We start from the raw sequence: 24,184 nt of genomic DNA, 5'->3' as shown, positions 1-24,184 counted from the left end.
TATGAGCTATAAAAGTACTGAACATCGATTTGGTTACACTGCTTGGTCTGTTTGCTCTCATTAATTGTTGTGAATTTTCCTTCAAAAGCAGTCAAATCTAAAATCATAAATATAAAACATGTTTGCAAATCTGGCCTGGAGTTGGGCTTGAAAATCCTGTCGGGAATGGCCAGCCAAACTCAGCAAATTGACAGGTTAGGTGTGTGAGCACATTAAATACCAGTGTGTCATGAGCAAAACTTGCACTAGGATGGAGTTAGAAAGTAGAGATTCTCTGACAATTTTTAAAAAGTTTTTTGTACTTGTATTTATAGAGGACGGCAGTGGATAGAGGTGGAACCAAGGTTGAAAGAGTAGGGAGGAGATGTGGAAAAGGAGCCACAGGCCAAACCTAAACACAGGTGGCCCGGGTACATGGGGCGTCCTAACCACTAGGCCATATTCACCCCAGTGTTTGAGTTTTAATAATTATTGAACATTAGTAAAGTCAAAATGTAATTTACTATTACAGGTGCATTGTTTACACTGTAATAATGATTGTTGACCAATGCAATGAATTGTCCAACAGCCCAGTATGTTTACAGGGTACTAAAAAGTTAATTTGTCATTTTTTTTTGTCTGTAAATAACTAGACTTTCAAAATTCATGTAAACATGTTAGTCTGAAATCATAACTACCAGTTACCGGTTGCGTTAGTTTTTTGGTTTCCAACACCCCTAGGGGGATGCCAAAGATATCAGAGCCATGTCTGCTCTGACACTGTCAAATTTAGATGTACAAATATTCTTTTATACAATGATTAGGAACATATGACAGGGTATTAGGGCCACTCTAAAAGATTAAAAGAATAAAAAGAGAATGTTAATTTTTTAAAGAAAAAAATCTATATTTCTGAGATTATAAAGTTGTGTATTTACAAGAAACCAAACTCAGAATTCCTGTTTAAAAAGTGATAAATCTATGGGCAAAACTCAATTTTATTTTAAAAGTCACAGATTATAATATTAAGTCAAAATTCCATTTTAAGTCACAAATTTTTGACATTGTAACATTAAAAATGATGAGAAACCAGACTGAAAACAGCAGTTAGATAACCCCAGTTTACAGAAATGTCTATTCTAAGTCAAGAAGATTCTGGGCTAAAATCACAAGAACTTTATTATTGATCAGTCCCAGTCAAAAGTATAATTTGATTAGGCTCTCGACTGCAGGACTTGTGGGAGAAAAACGGCTTCATCCTTTCCTATCCTTTACTTTACAATCTCAAAAATGTTAAGTTTTGTTTGAGAACCACTGGTCTAGAGAAGAGTTTCTCATCTTCTGTGGTCTTAGAACCAAACACCTCCTTTATGAGAAATTGTGACCAAAACTTCCAAAAATGTCCATACACTGAAAGCTGTTTAATGAAAATATTTCAGATTGGATCTTAGATTGAACAAAAACACGATCAAACAAGGGACGAGACAAAACCAACCGTTTTAAAAGTGCCTCATTACAGACATGCATGTATGTTTTATTTTACTCAGTGTTGCTGTGATAATATGTAAATTCTGGTTATTTTCTAGAGCTCTCAAGTAAAGTTCACATTATGTTGATAAAGGCAGCTTTGTTATTCTGAAATAATTGGATAAAGAAGCTGAGATCTCAAGTTAAAAGCCAAAATTTACAAATGGTCACTGGCAAGTGGAGTTATATTACTCTGTATGGATGCATGGCATCTTAGGGTTTCCGTACATTGTAAACTATTAAAATGTTTTATTTTCCAGGCTCTCTTCTGAGGCCCACTGAAAACAGCTGTTTGTTTTACCAGCTGAGAAGCACTGCTATGTAGGAACAAGCTACATCTGGCTGCTTAGACATACACACATCTATGTAATATTTGTTAAAAACGGTAAAAAAAAAATAGATATGAAAACAAAAGACATGCAGCCACATATGACAGACACATGAACAATTCCCTTTTACAGGGGATTCTTCTGATTCTATCTCACATCAGAAGAAAAGGCATAAATACTGGACATTTTCATGTCTATTTTTTAACTGTAAGGTACATTGTAAATATAGAATAATATGAGCTGAAATTCCATTTATCATCCTGGAGGGGGCAGCAAACTTTATTCCACCATTTTGCTCCCAAAACAGAACTTGAACCTCTCCACTTAGAGAAACTTTCTTTTATAGTATAAATAAGTTCAGTTTAAAGATTAAAAAGTCTCCAGAGAGGGACTCTGAGCTCTGTTACGACACTTCTGTCCCACACCACTCATCCTCCTGTGGCTCTGAGGGCGTCCTGAGGAAGTTTCCAGGACCGTACCCCACATTCCCATTGACTTGGATCGGTTCAGCGAAAGAGACCGAAGCCTTCAGTGGAGTTATAGGAAGGCTGCTGCTCACACTGTCTTCTGTGCAGACGTTGACCACATTATCATCTGAGGAGGAGAATAAAATCAATGATCAGTGTGACCATCCTTCAAATTAATGTTTAACTCAACATGCATTTTGCCCTCTGTGAGGCCTACTTAGTGGAGCTGAAGCTTTTAGTGCGCTAATAAAGACCAAAAAGGGAATATATTCATCACACGTAATACACAGTTTACAGAAAAATCCAATATAAAATGTCTCAGCTCACAGTAAGGCTGCCACAATCTGCTAGAACAGCTTCAGAACTGATTCTCAGAAATATCTAAAGCTAACAACAGTTTTTATCCTTTATTATCAATCTGTACACTTCATTTCTTCATTATCTAGTATGGTAGCAGAAGAGAACAAACAGAGCACCCATGTATGTTTAAATATATGTTTTGGGATACTTCTGTTGCATTTAAAAGTGCGTGTTTTGGCTTTAAATATCATCAGCATAGAAATGCCAAATATCACTGAAACTCAAAAACATGACATTTAATAGTTTAAGGCTGGTCTTTGCCAGCATGCAGCAGAGTTTAAAGATTCTTTACCTGGAGTAAACAGCGGTAACTTGCAGCTCTCCTCCAGACAGCTCTCTGTACAGTGACCGTTCTGCTCTTTGGATGGTAACGGCAGCTCGAAAGGACAGGGAGGTTCTGCTGGAGTCATGTCAATAAATCTGACAGGGACTGTGGGACTGGCTGTATCAAACACAAGATATCAGAGAGGGTCAGAAATTATATTCTAGTGTGATAGTTACATCAAGGATCAGGCTTAACAACTTAGATTAATTATTCTGGAGTGACCTCTTTGCGGTGATTTTTTTGTTTGGCCTGTAGGTGGCAGTAAAGCCTCTAAAAACCTGCATATTCGGCACCGTCAGTCAAATCTGACATGTCATCTTGATAAATTGCTGTGCTGGACACGCCTTGCAACTTTGTGTTGAGGAGACAATGTTCATACCATATTAACCCTATATAGGGCACATGTTGAAAAAGGGGGAGGCCACAAAGGATGTTGACTGAAGTGACCATATATGGTCCCGTGTCCCATAAATGGTTTACAGCAATACCACAGCTCAGTTTAGGTTAAAAATAACAATGTGATACTCCTCCCTAAATATATTTTTCTGGTGTAAATACCTCACCTTTACAAAGGAGCTATCAAAATACATTTCGTCTTTGTTCAGATTTGACTCAGCAGTGAAAACATCTCTCACTGGTGTCATTTCTTAAAGTCCTATAACAAGCCAAGCAATTTCCAAACAAATGTTTAATTAACAAAGTACAAACAAATACTAAAAAAAGATTCTTTAGATGTCCTGGAGGTCCACATGGGCATAGCGGTTACCAGCGCCTGGCTGGTTATCCAGTACCTCTCTACATAGGTCTGCCAGGCTGATATGACATATAGCAGTACAGAGGAAGAGAGTTTGACGTCAGTTAGATTCATGATGGTTCCAAAAGTGGAAGTACAGACAGTGAAGAGGTGAATCACACTGTAGAGGTTGACTTTTTTTTCCACCTTAACTTCAAGGTGTGCCCTGCGTCACAGCATCATTGTCCGACTTGTCCCTGATCCCTGTAAATGCCTTGTTAGGCCTTTTTAAAATATTTTTTGTGGGCTGTTTTCCCTTATTGTGATAGGATATTTGATAAGACACAGAAAATATGGGGAAAGAGAGTAGGGGGAGACATGCACCAAGGATATTCCAAGATCAGAAGTTCAATTCTGCAACTTGTGTGTTGAGGACTGTAGTCTCAGTGTATGGGTGCTGAGCTAAACCAGCACACTGTTGAGACTTGTCTGAATATAATGGAATCAAAAGTCATTTCTGTTTGTAAAACTTGTAGCCATTTTAAAACTGTTTTCTCAGTTTTAGCTATAGGCTTTAGAGTTCCTGTAAGGACTTTTTTTTTTAGCTTGTTATGAAACTTAAATGTTAAAAGCTATGGTTTTCTATGATCTTTAAACATGACCTTCAGTATTAGATTTACAATTTCCATTAAGAAATTTCAGTGCTTGTAAACGCTGCTTTAGGGCACATTTCTGGCAAGGAGAGCAGAAACTTTGTGGTTGGAAAATGAGGTGTACAAAAAACTGCAGATCCAAAAGTGTCTACTCGAGGCTGCATAAACACCAGGGGTCACATTCACACCCATGTTAAATTCAGATTTTTAAAGTAGAAATAAACACATTTACAGCCTGATGGGCATGGGCATCTACAAAATTAAATATATATGTTCTAATCCAGTATTAATGTCTTAAAATGTATGTTGTTTCATAGTTACGTTAATGCAGCATAGTTGAATGCTTAGTGGAGGGTCACCAGTTAATTCAGCACCATTTAAACCACAACACCCATTCTGTGCATCAGATAAAATAAATGATTTAAAGGGACATTCATTTTAAATATTCTGGATGTGTTTTTTTGCTTCATGGACATGTAATCAAGTATTTTATCATCTTTTAAAAGTTCATTTTAATTTTCAAAAATATGTTATAGGTTTATGTAACGTATAAGGCCTCTCAGACCCACACTTTGGGAAGCACTGCTTTAGGGGAACAAATTTTTAATCTATCTGCTTTGGTTTTTAAATGGTACAAGTTATGCATAATTAAGGGTATAGCTGATAAGACTGCAAGCCTCCATGGAGTAGCTGTTTATCAGGAGGCTTAGACCAGCCTCAGCTTCATCTCTTGGTATGGTTCTAGACTGACCCAAAGTTAATTTGAGACATATATATAACCTTATAATCCTATACGGGTTATTGGTGGGCTGCAAATATGGATCCCGTGTGAGTTTGTCTGCAGGTTTTATGGTTGTCTCACCTGTGATTGCCTTTAAGTGGTATCAACTTGGGGTTTGGGTGGGGCATTTTATAGAGACCCATGTAGGTCCCATCTCTAGAGAGCCCAGGTAGATCCCACTTGAAGTCCACATCTGCAATCACAAGTGAGGCCACCCTAGAACCTGCAGACAAGCCCACGTGGGAAAGCCATACACCAGGGGTCATCAGCTCCATTCACACAAGGTCCAGCTTTTTCTTGACAGATGCTGGGGAGCTGGGCATTGAAATAATCTAAATTACAATCAATATTTTTTTCTAATTAGCATATTCTTCTAATAATATTATTTATTTTTAAAATGAATGTAACTTTAAGCTTTTAACAGTGAGGTAATATCCTTGTCACCTCTTATATACTTATCAACTACACTGCAGCCAGCCACAAGGGGGCGATTGAGATATTTTAGCAACATATTTTTGGAGCCCTCTTGATGTCTATGCTAATAAGCTGTGCCGTGATCAGTCAAATACACTTGAAAGAAACAGATCTTTTGCCAGTAGATTCTCAGAAAGGAAATCTGCACTCAACGAGCCTTAAAATATATAGCTTTAATCAAGACGGGAATGATAAGTATTTCATTACCATGCCAGATTACTGAAATACAAAACCTATCTAAACTTTAAGAAAAAAAAAAGTTACACAATAGCATGCCATATTTTTTCCTTCTGAAATTTTCTGAATTTAATTATCCTCTAGGGGCCGGATGGGAAGCCATGGGGGGCCTGATGTGGCCCCTCAGCCTCCAGTAGATGATCACTGCCATACACTAATGGGCATTGTGGCTGGGCATGGATTGGCTTCAAAAGCCCCCTTCTGTAGCCAAATGTCTAACGTCAACCAGACTACAGATACTAAACATTTTTAAAGACTGACATGTTTTTGAGGGGTGTAATCAGAGGTTCAGCCTTGTCAACAGGGATCGCCCAAATCAATCCGTACTGAAAATTCTTCATAGGGAGCTTAAATCAGTACAAACTTGTGATAATATGCTGCACAAACCAGCATTTATTTAGCTCTCTTTGTGTTGATATTATGGGGAAAAAACTCTTTTACACTGATTCAAACCTCAGCCAAGAAAATTGAAACTTTGCCAATGAACTCCAGTGGCTCTTGAAATCTAGACATACAAGTTGATGGTAATATAATTCCAGCTAATGAGCTGAGGATAAATGCTCACACAATATCTTCGGGAATTTACAAAAATGATCATTTGCTGCAAATGAAACCAGAATTCTCAGAAACTGTCTCTAAAAAAACCACCACCTGTTCTGAGGCACACATCTACCTATGAGGTTAGCAAAGCAAAAATGTTCTTCCAACCCAATCTTCTCAGCAGTTGTATTTCATGTGTAAATTCCAGTATCTGTATGTAGATTCACTGGAAAAACAGTAAATGATAGTGAAATTCAACACGTCAGACAAAACAATCATTTATGGGACAATGTTGCACACGTAACACTGGTTTCTCAGTATGACTTAGATACCTCTGAATTGTGCGTCACATCAGACCATGTAAGTGTGTCAGTCTGAATATGTGCAGGATGTGGTTTCCTCAGTTTGTCATTTGCTGGTGAAGCATTACACAACTTAGCTGCTTATGTTAACTGGTTTGCCGAAAATTTTCATTAATTTTCAATTTTCTGACCAAAAAAAAAAGAAAATACAGAAATGACCAGTGAATTTTGCTCAATCTAAACAAATCTGAATTAAAGATATTTTTTTTAATCTCATTGTAACGGAAACAGTGGGAGGGTATGACTGAAAGTGATAAGCTGTGACCTTTAACTGTATGACTTCAAAGCTTTAAGCGTCTGTTGTGGCGAAAAGCATGCATGGTTATCATTGAGTAGGCATGCCTGAGCGTTGCTTCGTCGCCTCTACAGGAAGATTTTTTCAAAAGTTGAGAACAAGTTTCAGAGAACTAACAAGAGTGAAAAACAGTGATGACACACACCTTTAAATGTCACGTCACACTCACCTGTTCTGGATGACTTGCGTTTCGTCCTCCAGCAGATGAGACCAAACAGGATGAGTGCAGTCAACACCAGTCCTGACCACAGGCCCGCAGGAATGATCCAGTGACAATCTGATCAACAGAGAGAGACATCCAAATACATTTTAATAAGGCTTTAACACAAGTAGCTTTTGGGAAATGAGGGAGATTCACTTTATGCACTGATAGTACTACAAAGACAATGAGTTTAGCCCCTGACGACAGCTTTGTGAGTCAATACGCATTTGTTTTTTTATGATTTTATTTGTGAAATATGTTCAAACGACAAAGCAGCTACATTTAGTATCTACAGGGAGAGGGTAACTTTAAATCCATAGTGTACAATGTTGCAAGAGCAGATCATTAAGATCATCCATTGATCTGCTGCATTTACTGCATATCTAACAGTGTAAGCCCAAAATGGAAGTCCTGTAGCATCCTACATTCAATCTTAAACAGTTAATTATCTTTTTAACTGTTCAATCTTGATATACATTTATAAGCAAAACTTTAAAGATTGCTACAAAAAACTTTATTCTTGTTAATGTTGTTTTAGCCATGTAAGGATTCACTATGGGCCCAATGTGCCACAGCCTGGAGCTGGAGGAAGTGGGGGGTCAAGGTTGACACAGGTCCTCACACATATTTGTCAAGGTCAAGCTCAACGGCCTCTCTTTTCAGGTATACGCCTGGAGACTGCCAGTAGTTTTCAGGCCCTTGGGACATCCAAAGCACAGCCAGGGGCTCATGGCAACCCTACTACCTGCCCAGACAGTACCCTAGGCCAGTGGTGCCCAACCTTTTTTCCATTGAGCCCCCCTTCACATATCTAAGAAGAGCTGTGGCCCTCCACGAAGAAGTGACTTATTAATATTCGCCAAAAAAAAAAAAAAAAACCCAATTTGAACTGTTTTCATCATTTAATGCCAAACAAAACAGTGTTATTATTGTATGATTGATCATGATTGTAGATTGTTTGAATGACCCTAATTTTAACAACCTCAGAGCGGATAGACTCTTTTATTTGAGCACAAGTCTTACCTTATCACTGTGGTATTGTTCAAAAATTGCATTCATTTTATGCATATATTTTTACAAAAAAGAAAAAAAGTAAAATATGTACAGTTTGAAATAATTATAGGCTATAAGAGATATGGGTTTGTTTCAGTCACTGAGACAAACTGCAGTAGGTCTTTAAACCTTTAGAACATATGAAAGCTGGAAATGTCTATCTTTTACAAAAAATTGAAGAACTGGAAAAGTAACTTGTAGAGAACTTTTGCAACAAAGTCCAAAATCAATGCAGTCGTTCAATTTAAGTGTGAACTTTTTGGGGAGCTTGAGGTGTTGCAAACAGTTGGCGTGGGACCACTTCCTGCCAATACTTCAATTTTACAGAATGGCAACAAACATTTAGTGTGCGATTAAAGCTGAAGATAAATGATGGAGTGGGGGGGGGGGGTTAGCTTTTAACATGGTTAGCTTCATTTGCAAATAGCTGTGTACAAAGATTAACTGAATCCAAGATGGAGTAATGCCCAAAATGCTCCACTTTTTTCGTTCCTCACTGACTGTTTCTTCATTGAAAAATATGCTGAATGTGAAATGGAAATATCTCCTGGAGTAGGAATTTTTGGATGCCTTGAAAACGTAAGTCTAATATTTTCTCTCTTTTTGCTCTGTTTGGTATTTGTTGAATTATTAGAGAAGACTTTGCCTCTTAAATGTGTACGATATAAAATTTAGCATTTAATTGGCAGTACATTTCTAAATTAATTGTTGCACCTTAATCTCTGTTGTTGAAATGGACACGTCTACTCTGCGGTAAAGTGAGAGGGCTTATGCCATGCTAGCCTCAGCTTCAAAATTTATGTGTCAATTTTAGGAATCGTGGTACAAAATCACTTCATGTTTCAGCAACTGGTTAACAGTTTTTTTTTAATGTTTGATCAGATACTTTAAATGCATTTTTATTTTCACTTGCTCTGGACCTGTAGATTTAAGGAAAAATTTACTATCTTGTTTTTTAGAAAATGCAAAGGAAATGTTCTCAAAATGCATTAGAATATTTTGTTAATAGAATCATATTATTTGAAAAATTCTAAATAGGTAACAATAATGTGTTTTAAAAGATTTAAACAGGGTCAGAGAATGAGGGGCATGTAGAATGAAAGTCTTGAGAAAAAAAACAATTTGGCATTTTTCAAAATAAGATGTTAAACATGTCAAAGCATTCACATGTCACATTTGTGCAGATTTTCTCTTTACTTTTCTTAAAAATAATACGGTAAATTCTCATGAAAGTTGGCATGGAATGAGCTAATGAGATGTGGAATAAGAACTGATTGAAACATTTTTGTCACCTTTCAGCAAATTTAAAACATACAAATTAAGATATAACCATATTATCAGGATGTTTTAATGCAATTTGAGCAAATTCTCCCTATTTTTCTAAAAGGCGATAGTAGGATCATCACAGAAATGCCAGGATCAGAGCCAGCAACAGGAAATATTCCCACCACCAATTGAAAAGCATCGAAAAAGAATTTTAAATCTGAATAGATTATCCAATGCAGTTTGAGCAGAATTTCCCTTTGATTTTTCAGCAAGATTATAGAGAATCTTCTCAGAGCCAGGGGCATGTAGAATTCGAGTCCTCTGCATGTAACTATTTCAGATACAAGGATTTCTCTTTGAATTTTTTTTTAAGTATGAAATAAAATCATATTAGAATAAAAATAAATACAAATGAATTTTTAAAGTTTTGCAATCCAATTTCTGTAGTTTGACTTGAAATTTTCCCAACTACTTCATATACAAAACGAAATTAGCAGTTTTTACACTCATTCACTCAGGTGATTCCCAACTACCTTTCAATGTCAGTGGCAGAATTTACATACTATTTGTTTAAGTGGCTCCTTTTCTGCACTCAGGTAGAGTTTCTACATTCACTCAGGGGTAAAGGAGCTATCCTTTTGCTGTTTTGACTGAAAATAGCAAGTGCATTTAGTTAGGACTGTAAACTGACCCTCTCCTTCACTAAAAGCTAAACTCAGAAAACAGAATTCTGCCATGAAAGCAAGGTTTTTATACAACCAATCTACAAATGCAATCAAAATTTACCTTAAAATAAAAGCTGAATGAAAAAAAAGTGTATGCCCACTCACAAGCTGAAGATTTAGCCGTAGTGTTAACAATGGGAGCACATTTAAAATCATTTAACACTCAAGTTTAAATGAAATGGCTCACCAAAAAGCCACAAATTTCATATGGACTACATAAAGCCTCAGGCAGCAGGCTTCTGTTCTCTTCAAGTGAGTCCTTCACGTTCCCCCGTTGTTTTTGGCGTCATTCGATTTATATAAAAATATAAGTCAACATAGACTTTTAGAAATACTCTAAGTGAAATTACATATTGCAGCTCGTAGCTCAGTCACTAAACTAATCACTTCTCCTGTATTTTAAACATGTTTTTCATCCTTTTGAAAGATTTCCTGTCAGCACTTCCTTTACTTCCTCTCTTAATATCCTGAATATTCAAAAACAAAACCTGACGATCAGCAGGATTTCACTGAGCCAGTCAGAAAGAGTAAAGGGATTTGGGATAAAATGAGTCTGAAACAAAAGCCATGAAAGTAAAGATGAAGTCTCACATGATTTGAAATCACCACAGACGGCGTCTGCTGTCCGTGTTCCTGGAGTTTTCACCAACCTTCCCAAATCTTCACATCTGAAAACAAAGACAGACAACAAATCATCCGCACACTGCGTATTTAAAGTAGATTAAAAACAGAAGTTCACTGATGTTTATATGCACAGGCTACTGAATAGGATGTTTCAAAAATTAAAGGCCTGAAAAAATTCCCTACAGTGTGGATGAAACAGACATAGAAAGTGTGATGTGAGAGGTTTCAAGTTTGCAGATGGAGGATCGCGAAGGAAAGCTCATATTATCTGCTTGTGTAGAGGAATGACTAATAAAGATGGTTTCGTCACATTTGATGGTGTAGCATCTTCATTGGGCTTTTGAAAGATAGAGGAAAACAATCTGACCTTGTGTGAGTTTGACACGGAGAGTGGAAATCTGTCACGTTGCTGAACGTCCCCTCTTCACAAACGCCACAGACTGTGTCATTTGTGCGAGTGGCTGCAAGGAGAAATAAGGTATTTACAGATTCCACTTTATTCTGGTGATTATCTATTTTTATTCTATTATGATAGCCTACCTTGTTTTTTGACCCCTTGACCAAGGCTGCAGAACTTCACTTTCTGGCAGTGGTCACACTGTGTGTTACTACAGATGAAACCAGGCACACACTCACACACTGTGTCCTCCTGAGCCATACAGTCCATCACTTTCCTCTGGTTCTTATCTGAAAGAGTCAAAGAGACAGTTTCTGTTATCTCATGTTGATACATCTGTCCCTCCCGTTACCAGAACTTAAACTGATTAAGCATTTCAAATTATTCACTCTAGTGTGGGACTGGCTTTTTATTTCATGTAGGTTTGTTGCCTGTAAATTCTGCCACAAGGCTGCACAGTGGTACAGTGGTTAGTGCTGCTGCATCAAAGCTAAGCTACTTCTACACTTCCTCCCACAGACCAAAGACCTGTTTGTTAGGCTAATTACATACTTTAAATCTATGATAAGTTGCAGGTCTTTGCGTCTAGATCAAAGTATTTTCAAAGGGAGACATTATCAGCACTAATGGTTAACCCATCAGTTTACCTCAGACATCATGTTGTTTATTGATTTATTTTTTAAAATCTCAAAACTTGCTGTATAAACATTCATCACAGTGTTAACTGTGTTGACTAAAATGATTATTTGTAACCTTTATTCCACTAAGGAGGCCGGACAATAAGGAGCTAAAAATCAGATGGAACAGAAAGCAATAGAATAGTTTTCCTCAAGAAGACTGAAGGAGGCTAAAACATGAGAAACATGTGAATTTGCCACTGTGTATATAATCAGAACATGTAATGTCAAAACACATGGAGAGATTAGGTAGAAAGCATTCAACGTATGTCAGTATTTTCACCTGTTTATTTCAAAGCAAGCAAAGTTTTGGTTGTGCATAGAATTCTGGGTAAAATTAGTCAAAAACACCTGACCAGGAACACCATAATTAAGCTTAATGCTGTGTTTGAACTATTTGGATTACAAGCACAAACACTGTGTCTTTAGAAAAGTAACACTCTGAAGTTTCGTTCTCACCTGTCAGACTCACTGTAGCTGCTACTGGTACTGAGTAATACAACAACAAAAAAATATCCCCATCTGAATTTGTACTATAAAATAAAGGCCTGAATATGACTATAGCTATTAGCTGGGAAACTCAACTGGACCAAAACAGCCTAGCCATAGCTAGTTCAGGTTTAAAGTTTATAACAATAGAACTGAAAATGAGTATTTTACGCTTGTTTTTATGAGGAAGTGACCAAGTGTTTTCAAACTTACGACTTCAAAAAGGATTGAGGTTGGCAGTTTCTATATTGCATTGCTAACAGTTGCCTTGAAAAAGACATTATAGCAAATACAAGGGACTACTGAGAACAACAGAAAATCTGAAATAATACAAAAATAGTCTCTTGATCTTTGAAGATGTAATCATGTTTTTGGACTAAAATGTGACTGGATTTACATTTATGGGAATCTTTCTGATGCAGCAGGACTGTTATGATTGGGAGAGTACAGGAGAGCTTCTAATGGGGAGCTGTGTCACTTTTATCATCGTTTGTTTGTAGCCTGACAAATGCATTGATTGTGGCTGCCATAGGGTTTTATCCTGGAATTGTTAACATGGTCATAATCCTGAGAATCAGAGCTTTTCTGGTGGTGTATAACATGCGTTATTGTTACAGATAGGTTTGGGGTCTTTTCTCTTTCTCACTTTTTTTTCCCCCTGAAACGGTATTAAACAGAGATGCAGCAGCCGTGTGTAAATATACTGTCAGGTAAAGCCTGGGAAATAAAGACTAAAAATCCCAGCAACACAGGTCGGTGTTGGGAGACGTCACTTCCGGTCTGTGCGTTTGAAAACCAGTTGATTGTGAAATTGGGGACACCTGTACATAGAGCAGCAGGGATTTGCAGAAGTGGCAGAGCCATGATAGAGACGCCATAAAGAACTACTTCCCTCTTACATCTGATGGACAAACATGTGAAGTTGTGTGGTTCAGCCCGCACTGTGCTGACTTAGCTGCATGAGTTTAGCCCACGCGTTTTTAAACCTGCACCACCGTTTCCACCACAACACAACAAAACCTGAATGAAACCAACCAGACGGGGCTGGCAGCTCGTGGGAGCCAAAGACTGTGCTTGTCGGGTAATCGAGGGAGGACACTGTGGGCGAGGTCCAGTCTTCACACCAGGTACACTCAGCTGCCATTTATTCGCCTCTGGTTTACTGCTCAGCTCATGGTTGTGTTTTCACATTTGGATGCAGTGACCGCAACTCCATTAATTGGGGTTGTCTAAGTTGCATTAGCATTAGTCATTTTGTAAATAACTGAGTAGTATAAATAAAATCTGCCAGTCTTCCAGTTGGCCCTCATATAATGACTAAAATGTGACTAAAAATAAAGAAAATTTTTTATCTAAAGTGTGAGAGTGAATTTAAAATAGATGCCAAAATTAACACTGATTTATCAGTTCTTGCAGGGGGAACCAAACCTCCTGTCCATCAAACTAAACCAACATGCACCAGTATCTTCTGACTATCTTTGAGTCAAAAACATCTTCATCAATTCCAGCTGCTGCAGAGACAGTTATTCTCCTCACAAAGCAGCTGTAGTGAGCACTCCTACAACTTTATGGCTAGTTCTCATTTATACCAGCTTTTGTCACGATACTCTGAACAGTAGGTGGTCTGTGTTTAACTCCACGAAATCAACGTTGTAAACTCTTCAGCTGACCTCAGAGCAACAGTGTTAATTTTGGCAGCTATTTTCAATTTTAGTCTTAGTTTTAGTCACATTTAAGTCATTTCTATCCCTTTCAGTTTTAGTCTTGGTTTTAGTTTACATAAACTCAAAACATTTTAGTCTAGTGTTAGTACATAAGAAGTCCTCACATTTTAGTCTTTACTTTTAGTCCAAGCATTTATTTTCTTGCCTAAATCTGGTACCAAATCATGGTAGTGTGTTCTGTGCACTCTGCCAAACCTGGGGTCCCTGCTTTGTACAGCTGAAAGACAGAAGAGATACAGCTGCATTGTTTTTTGACAGACTACCCACAGTGGAGAAATATCACGGATTTTGAACGTTCTACAAAAACTATAAACTTAGTTCCTGTCAGTCATCACAGATCTATTTTTGTTAGTTTTAGTCTAGTTTTCGTCATGGAAAAAAGGCTGTCGACAAACATTTTTAGTCATAGTTTTAGTCGACAAAATTAATACTAGAGAGCAGCAGGTAAACACAACAGTCATGGTAATAGTAGATGACAATTTTGCCTCTTTTAAGTTTAACAGTCAGACATGCAGCTAGTGTTTCAATAACAGACAGCTGGACCTCTGACGAGCACGGCTCATCTAAAAAACAGCGTTAAACTCGTCTTCTCTTTGACATACTGGGAGAAAATAATGCTGAGGTTCTGAAGTCTGCTATTACTGAATGGGGGCTTGACAGGGAAAATCGCGGCTATTGTCATCACTAACGCACTGTGAATGTTGCTGAGAGTTAGCCGAACTGGCTCATCTAGTGTTGCCTGCACTCTTAATTCGGCCACCCAGGCCGGTCTGCGTGAATGCCGCATCAGTAGTTTACTTGGACGTGTGAGGCAAGAAGCAGCTTTCTACAAACAGCTCAGCAGCCACTGCTGTACTTACATCCAGCATCCAAACAGAAATGTTATTGCCCTCCCGCAAGCTAATCATGAATGTAGCAACGCGTTGTGTAGTGGAGCTGTCCACTCAGGTGGAGAGAAAATTCTGCTTTACCAGAAACTTCTGTCTCAAGTAATAGAATTTATTTAACTGCAGAGGACATTGTGACTGGTAAGACGTGTCAGCTTCTGCTTGTGTATATAGATATGCTGATAAAATGTGTAAATTCCAAACCAGGAAAATAAGCTCTACTGCTGCTATTTAATGGGAATTATAGGACAGTTACCTTATATATTGCTTTACTTTTTATTTAACCTTTGTTTAACCAGGAGAAAAACCTCAGTGAGATTAAAAATCTCCTTTTCAAGAGTGTCCTGGTCAAGACTGCAGCAGCAAATGAAGTTCCAGACAGACTAAAAAAAGAGTCATATACAAACAACATAATACAAGATATGTAGTCCATATGCATGAAAGGTACACACACAACTATTTAAGCAGCAACTATCTACCAGAATCAGCCATATTTGTGAATTAATCAAAGCATCTGCAGCCAGATGTGTCTGCCTCCAAGTCTCTCAACTTTCTCTTAAAAGTGTTCAACAGGATCCGTTCATTATGTTATTTTAAACTCTTTTTGTAGATCACTCCATGCAGAGGGATCAGCAAATTTAAATGCTTTTTTTCTCCATTTCAGTTCTGACCTTGGGGACAGACAGTAAGTAAAGATCCTGTGGACAATGATTATAAGTTCCTGTACTCTTCTGACTGATGTAGGTCTGAAGGTGGGAGGGAAAAAGGCCAAGATTAGCCTTGTAGACAAGAATATGCCAGTGTTTTAGTCTATGTGTAGACAATGAAAACCACCCCACACGATCAAATGAAAAACATTTGGGAACTGTTTCAAATGATTTTTTTTTGTATTTTAAAAGAGACATTCTTAGTTTAACTACCTCCAAGGTAATAAATACAAAACATTTGCAGGTTTGGGGGTTTTAGAATCAGAGAGTAAAGTTAGAAATTAAAAAAGACTAATTTGTTAAAAACAAACAAACAAACAAAAAACATTTTAATACAGCACCCCTAATACCAGTTATATTAAAATGTATTATCATTTCATGTTTCAAACAAACAATTGAAAAGGATCCTATAGAGGTGCACAAATATTTTTTTTCCAGACCAAATATGAGTACTTACATTTGGGTACTCCCTGATACCAAGTATAAACATTTGTACTTAATAATACCATGACTGGTCATGAAGTTATTGTAAAAGTTTGTTGTATTTTCATCAGAAGTTCCTCATCTCTCCTCATGACACATTATTGATGCATAGTTTTCATTCTCTTCTTTTTTCATCTTTATTTATGTTAAAATATCAACAAACTGCAGACATGGCTCAAACTTTGACAACATTATCACATAATGAGAGGCAAACATGCTTTAAAGTAATATTGATACAGTATCTGTAATGTTTTATAAGTAAGAGTAATTTAGCTTTGTATCAGCACTGATACCTGATACCGGCATCGGTATCTGTGCACCCCTAGTGGCATCAAAAAACAGGACTCGATTTCAAGGAGAATCAGCAATTTCAACAAACACCATGCTTTTTATTCCTCAAGGAAGTATAATTACTTTTCCTATTGTTGAATGCAGGTTGTTTTCAGGAAAGAAACTGAAGTTTTTGGATCGTGGCTCTTGTACAGTATCTTTTGTCAATGTGGCTCCTGAGTTGGGCAAGATTAAAAACCCCTGCTCTAAATGGTCTGTAGGTGTGACTGTAGGTCTGAATGCTTGTTTGTCATCCTTGTGATGACTGGCGACTAGTCCAGGGTTTACCTTTTTTCTAACCCACTGGCAGTGTCTCTAGCTTCAGTACCAAAACTTTGTCACTGTATTCATGCAGTTTAGACAGTGCCCTCTACCTTTTGTAAGCGACAAATGTGTTACTTTATCTTCTTTAACTAACCCCTAACTTACTAAAGAAACACCTACTGTATATTTACTGATCTGAGGAATTTTAAAGGACCATAGCTGCTGTCTCATGTTTCTCTTTATATATTGTTGAAGCTTTTTTAGTCAGATCATTCAGATAACAGAGATTGTATTGTAAAACGTGATTTTAAAAGTATCAGTGTGTCAAGTATTTTGGCAAACTAGCTTAGACAATACCCTAGATCTCGGGTGACACATTGCATCATTCAAAACTTAAAAGACTTATAAATGATGCTCAAGAGGGTCTGAAAATAAGTCTGGCTGCAAAACATGACTTGCATAGTGACAGATCTAACAGTAATTTTATGGGTTAGATGTAAAAAGAGAAATATCTTACAGATTTATGATTGTACAGACTATCAAAACTGTGTCTCTAACGAAAAAGCAGTGGAGAGAAGAGGAAGGAACTGCGCCTGCTGAACAAAGTACGTGCGTGTTTGCAATGCGACTCACGGGATGTGCAGCTTCTGCAGCCTCGACATTTAGTCAAAAAATTCGGGGTGGCCGTGAAGTGCCCACGAGCACAATCGGCACATTCAGTCTTCTTTGTGTCGTCGCATTCGGCTCGAACGTAGCTTCCTGAGGAAGAGAAAACAGAGACAAGTAAAAATTAGATGTCAAAGGGAGGGAAAGTTGAATAATTACACAGAACAGACACACAGTGGATGGCCTGTCGAGGTTTTCACAGTCCTACAAAGACGTTTGTGATCTGTAGAGGAAACAAGTGTTTAGAAAAGTTATGTCGACTGACCTGCAGGGCATTTATCACAGCATCTCCCATCTTTAGTGGTGTATTTATCCTCATCTGAACAGCTCATCGTTGTTTCCCATTCACTCCACTGGACTTTAAAATGTCTGAAGCCACTTCCTTTTAATCCTAACCTTTCACTGTAAAACTGTTTCACTTAGCACAGCTGTGATAGCACGACTCGAAGGTCTCGCCTCTCTGTGTCGGCCTCACTATCTTCTACCTCGACTCTTTCTCTGATCTGCTTGTGACTGAAAAAATGTTTCCCTTCTTCACTCTGCCTTACCTACTTCTCGTACCTCTACTAATCCTACACGGTGGAAAACCCCGGTGACCCTTCACTGCTGTCTTCCCCTCTCTGTCTCTACATTTCCTTCCTGTGCTAACCCTCTAACAGTGAGCTAACTTGCATGTGTTTCCGTACATGTACAGTTTAAAGGACGCCTTTGCAGCACAATGAGACATTTCCTCTCCCCCTCTACACCCTTTCCTTTCTCTCCATCGCCATTGTTTTCAATTAACCTTTGGTACAGTGGCGCAGGGAAATTCAGGGCTAAATATGCCTTAATATTTTTTGATAAGTTTTTGAAAAAGGAGGCCCAACAAAGTATTGAGTGCATAGAAATGAACATACTTTTCAGAACCCTGACATTTCTGTTTAAAATATCCCTTTTTTCATCATGTAAAATTCTAATTTTCTGAGACACTGAATTTTGGGGTTTTTATTATCTGTAAGCCATAGTCATCAACATTTCAAGAAATAAAAGCTTTAAATATTTCACTCTATGTGTAATGAGACTATAATATATGGGGTTCACTTTCAGAAAAGAGTGGTAAAAAGTATTGAACTTTTTCATGACATTCTGATTTTTTGAGATGTAGCTACCACTACATGGTTCCTTGCCTGTTAATTCCAAAACTAAAGTTTTTCCATAAAGTATATGCATATAAAAATGTTATTTATATGAAAATAAACACACATTAAGTCGAATGAGTACTCACTAATACATTTAAAATAAATACTAAATATTTATTCTATACATAACTATTTTTAAGATGCATAATGACGCCTCAAAGATGAATCAACATGCTGCTTTCCCATAAAACTTAGGACATGGTACAGAGACGAACCAAACCAGACAGAGCTATCTGAAATAGCTGCAGAGCCTCCTGACAAGACCAAGGACATCAGAGTTGGTGAGATTGTTTTCAGATTCTGACCTCTTCTGGAGGTAAGACATGGCTGGCCTCAGAATACTGTATCAGTAGCAAAGTGTGTACACTGGTCAGATGTTCCCTGACTCTGGCTTTAAAATCTCCTAAACTAATGTAACGCTCAGGTTTAAGATGACCCTGTAGTTCAGACCAAGATGACGAAGCAAAAACAATAAACTCTTTTGAACAAAGAGTTTGAGGAATCTCATACATGATGAATCCATGAAAACAAAGGCTATAGCTACTGATAGCAGTTAAGAACATAGAAGGTAATTCATGTAAAATAGCCTTTTAAAGAAAGATATACCAGTATTCCAGCCTGCTACTGTACAAGTAAGACCAACCAATGTTCTCATACAGAACACAACACCACTGGATCACCGCTGGTGCCCACGTGTTGTAGCTTCTACTAAGTTAACTAAACCATTGAGCTGACCAGCCTTCTGAAGGATGTTTGGGCCCTTTTTGTGATTAAAGTAACATGTTTTTTTTTTAATTGTGAGGCTAAAATTACAAACTGCTTCAACCAAGCTGCTGAACCCACAAACAGATCTTGTGAAAGGTTTCTTAAATAAAGTTAAATAGTCCCCAGATGTGGCTGGATGAGGATCATCTATTTGTTAACAATATAGGGCTGAAAGCAGTTAAAGAAAGAGAATCTTTTTGATAGCAGATGTGTGTTAACAATGTAATCATAAATATTAAAAGTGTAGTTCATAAGATGTTCTTAAATGGGTGTGAGAGGACTTTTTTCACCATGACTATTTCTGCAAAATTTAAGGTCATGAGTTTAGCTGAATTCGCCAAGATAAATAGATGGTATTTACACACCGAGTTGCTCAATACTGGAAAATATCGACCTCATGACATTAATGTGTCACCTGAATGTGAGAGACTTACTCTTCCAGAAGTGTATCGCATCACTGAAGGATTCAGGATTTGATGCAAAGATGGGGTGGATGCCATGCGTTGTTTGGTTAGCTTGGATGGAATTGAAACATACTTTTCTCTTATTTTCACAATGTTTGTCATAAAGTTGTGGTTTGATTTTAAATTTTGTGCATGCAAGTGCAAACATGGACACTTGTAGGTTCCTGCCGTACAACCATTGCACATCCATCAGTAGTTTTTATAATGGCAATGATTCAGATTTAAATCCTCAGTAATATTAGAGTAGATTGTTGCACTGAGTTTTCTGATGTGTTTGTTCTTCTTCTGTTCGCATCAACTTTGGACCAGCAGCTCAGACGTCCATAAACAAATCAAACTCTGTTTTCAGGTTCTTGGATGTGTCAGTGAGTGATTGCTGGGGGCTGCCTGAAGGTGAGCTTCCACTGTATGGGGGTCTAGTCCCCCCAGAACTTACAGTCAGTATACACTTTCCTTTTTAGTCAACGTCTCGTGTCCCCTCCCTGCCAGAGTGCTCCAGCAAGTTTGCTACTTTTGAACTCAGACTAAAGATTCTTTACAAAGTGTTTTGTGATTCACACTCAATTAAATTCTCTGGATTGTTTTTTTCTCACAGAGTAAAATATAAGCATATTTTTGGTTGCCTGTGCAGCGATCGATTGTGGAGGACCTTAACCTTTACTGAATGGAGGGGTGACCTTTGTGTCTGGCTCTCAGAATCAGTACAGCTCACCTACCTAGGCGTATCAAAAATGTTTTATCAGTTGTACCTTTGACCACACCCAGCAGTGATGGGGTCAAAGGTACAACTGACTAGTCCTGATTTACACGTCTGCATTACCAATGAAAGAAAATGTCTCTTTCCCTTTTGCTCTTTTTTTAACTCTTCTTTTTATTGTCTTCTTTTCTCTGTTCTTCAGCTACCTTCACATGTGAAGCAGATGGAAAATGGAGATCAAACAATACTGTTAGTCCAACATGCATGCCAGGTATCACCCTTTTTAAGAACAAACAGTCATGGCAAAGGAGAAGCATAAAGTTAGAAGCTCATCAGAAATGGAGGACCCTTTTGTGGCAAACACATGAGAGTTTATATGTGTACTGTAAAACACACCACAATCAAATTGACAAGAAGAGGACCAAAATTGCATGTAGCAGGTAGCTAACAGTTAACTACATTTAGCCTGTTAACTCTAAAGTCAAGTTTGGCAACACAATATTTGGAGTTTTGAAAGTGGAGACTAGCCTTTGGTGAATGAACCTGCTGGTGTCAGGTGTATGGTTGGTCATCTCAACACAGTATAAGATTAAAACAATCGAATCTGCCATTTTTTTTTTTTTATCATGTATGGTGTCTCACATTCTAAAAATCAAATAAGATTTTAAAACTCTAAGTGTGTGCCATGCCAAAATTAAACACATCTGTCAGCATTAATTCTGCATTAGTACAAGCCAGATCCCTTCAGCTCATAGTCTGGCCCTAAATTGTGTCACCAGTACAGTACTACTTCATCTTCAAGACTGGCCTTTAATCTATACAAGCAAAGAATCTAAAGTCATTAGTTCAACATAACTAGTAGATGTGGATTTTTTTTTTTTTTGCACAAGAATATTCAAATATCTAACTGCCACATAAAACCCCAGCCTCACATATTAGTCCAAGAAATTATTTTTGATCAAATAAGAAATCTGAATTACTGATGAATGTTTGTGTTCCAGTGTGTGGTAAGCCCATAGCGCAGTTTTTTGGCATGGACATTCAGAGGATCCTTGGAGGAAAGGAGGCTCCAGAAAACACCCTCCCCTGGCAGGTGTTACTGAGCTGGAATCAAGGTAGAGGAGGAGGCATGGTGATTGCAGACCACCGGGTGATGACTGCAGCTAACAACCTTCAACAACGTGGAGTGACATCATCGCCTGGATCTATTACAGTGAGAGAGCTGCTATTAGTTTTCTCTTAATTTTTACTGCCTGTAAAGTGACTTATTTTCTTCTTGTCTGCAGATTTACATGGGGGGTAATGATGCAAATGTGATAATGGGCTCTCCCATGAATTCTACATCTGTCCATGTTCATCCTGATTACAACAATTCAGACAGTTCAGACTACAACAACGACATCGCTCTGATCAAACTGGAGGACCAGCTCACATTTAACTCGTCCATCATGCTGATATGTTTGACTCCAGAGGGGGCTACATACATCCCTGGGGCAATGGGGTAATGAAACATCTGCTGGGCCTTATTTTATTATTAAGTCTTTGTAAAATATGAATTCTTATTTCAAAGTTTTATTGTTGTTGAAATGTCATTTCATTTCAGTTTTAAAATATGCTTTTGTCCCTTGCTTTGTATTCTTAAGTTGGACTTTCCTTCTCTAGCCTACTATAACTTTCTTCTACTTTGACAGAGTGGTGTCAGGCTTTGGTGTAGAAAACACCCAACACGGATGGATGTTGACAAATAAGCTGAAGCTCCCAGTGGTGGGATATGCCACACTTCGATCAATAACATTAAAAGAAAAAATATGAATAAAGCTGATCTGACAGATAATATGTTTTGTGCTGGACTGCCTGAGGGTGGGAAGGACTCTTGTAATGGTGATGCTGGAGGCCCCTACGCCCTGATGACCAGTGGAAGCTACTGGACTGCTGGGATTGTCAGCTGGGGAATTGGCTGTGGAGTCAAAGGAAAATATGGAGTCTACACCAAAGTTGCCAACTACATTGACTGGATCCACAAGACCATGAAGGAGAACTGAAGTTTAAAGCTACCAATTTAAAGTGTTGATGCAACAAAGTAAAACAGTTGTTGAAATAAAATCATACTGACTGCAAATCCAGCACACTTGATTAAATCATCATCCTCATTCTTTCTGTTCAGTTGGCTAGTTATCAAGACACTCCTGGCTCTTTTTTTCACATAATCAAACTTATTATTTCTGTCAAGACTTAAAACATTGCAAAGAAAAAAAATGAAACTTTTGGTTGTTTGCAATAGATCTCAAGAAATAAAGAGATAATCCCAGAAAAAAACAGGCTTGTGAGGGGGTCAAAGGCCACAGGCATCCAATGCCAGTTTTCAGCCTTTCCCCTTACATGCAGAGATTTCTACAGATTCTCTGAATCTTTCAATGATAAGGAAGACTGTAGATGGAGAAACCTCTCAGTTTCTTGCAGCTGCACATCGAAGAGCGTTGTTCATAAACTTTTGAACTACTTGCCCAGGCAGTCTTTCACCATGTAGAGAGCTTATGCTCCTATTATACCCAATCATGGTGTTGTCACGTTTGCAACTAACCTACTTACCAGAGGAAAGTTCAAGGTGTTTCTGGGCAATCTACAACTTTCTAATTTTTTTCTTGCCTGTGTCCCATCTTTTTTTGAACACACTGGAGGCATCAAAATCAGAGAGAGCAAGTATGTAAATATTATCAGCGTGAACACTAAATATCTTGTCTTTATGTTGCATTTAACTGAATCTAGATTCAAAGTGTGTTTGTTTTTATTCACATTATTGGCTCCTTTTTTTTTTTAATGGGGTGTGGAGACAGGCACTCAAAGAGCGTATGTGTGGAGCACTATCGACATGCATGGATTTCTTGTTAGTCTGCAGACATACAGAAGAGAAAGCAGATTCAGTAAAAAGACAACTCAGTTCTTTCAGACGTCAAGGCTGCAATAACTAATGGAGATTATTAGAAATTAGACAAGACTCTCTTAATAAGCAATAGATCGCAAACAGAAAAAAGAACCACAAATATTGCAGAATGTACAGTTATGCAAAATTTTGGGAGATCAAAAACTACAAGTTTGTCTGACAAATGAAGTCTATTTTGAGAAGAACCGAAGGAGATGCTGTTGTAAATTCAGGAGATAGTAAGAAGGTGTAGAATGCATTTGATACACAGTATATATACTGATTTATATATATACTGTATATAAATTTAGAAAAGAAAGACCGGGGCTTTTTTTTGCCTCAGTTGGTGGAGTGGGCACCCATACTAGCGCATCTAAAAAAATTAGAATATCATGAAAAAGGTTCAATATATTTTGTCACCTATTACAGAAAGTGAAACCCATATATTATATAGACTCATTACACAGAGTGAAATATTTCAAGCCTTTATTTCTTGAAATTTTGGTGACTATGCCTTATAGAAATAAAAACCGAAAATTCAGTGTCTCAGAAAAATAGAATATTGTGGAAAAAGTTCAATATTGAAAGTCATGGTGTCACACCC

The 24,184-nt window shown here is 37.7% G+C and overlaps 2 protein-coding genes across 2 annotated transcripts; one reads left to right on the top strand and one right to left on the bottom strand.

Moving 5' to 3' along the window:
• Positions 1–1,385: 1,385 nt before the first annotated feature.
• Positions 1,386–18,222, bottom strand: LOC121513648 (tumor necrosis factor receptor superfamily member 5). The gene is made up of 8 exons (XM_041793531.1): positions 17,822–18,222; positions 17,524–17,649; positions 11,473–11,619; positions 11,300–11,393; positions 10,900–10,976; positions 7,232–7,339; positions 2,955–3,104; positions 1,386–2,429 (listed from the first exon to the last, which is right to left on the bottom strand). Exons 1-8 carry the CDS (start codon positions 17,886–17,888, stop codon positions 2,239–2,241), a joined length of 960 nt encoding a protein of 319 aa, XP_041649465.1. The 5' UTR covers positions 17,889–18,222; the 3' UTR covers positions 1,386–2,238.
• A 1,719-nt stretch (positions 18,223–19,941) lies between these two features.
• On the top strand, positions 19,942–22,778 carry c1s.2 (complement component 1, s subcomponent .2). Its single transcript, XM_041793532.1, is given in 7 exon segments — positions 19,942–20,009; positions 20,313–20,356; positions 20,863–20,931; positions 21,662–21,873; positions 21,947–22,161; positions 22,352–22,425; positions 22,428–22,778. Coding segments are annotated over 7 exon segments (915 nt in total). The 5' UTR covers positions 19,942–19,983; the 3' UTR covers positions 22,703–22,778.
• The last annotated feature ends 1,406 nt before the right edge of the window (positions 22,779–24,184 follow it).

The sequence above is a fragment of the Cheilinus undulatus genome, linkage group 8 (assembly GCF_018320785.1).
Source record: "Cheilinus undulatus linkage group 8, ASM1832078v1, whole genome shotgun sequence".
In the NCBI taxonomy this organism is placed as follows: Eukaryota; Metazoa; Chordata; class Actinopteri; order Labriformes; family Labridae; genus Cheilinus; species Cheilinus undulatus.
The sequence above is the reverse complement of the archived record's forward strand: the minus strand, read 5'-3'. Positions and strand labels throughout refer to the sequence as shown.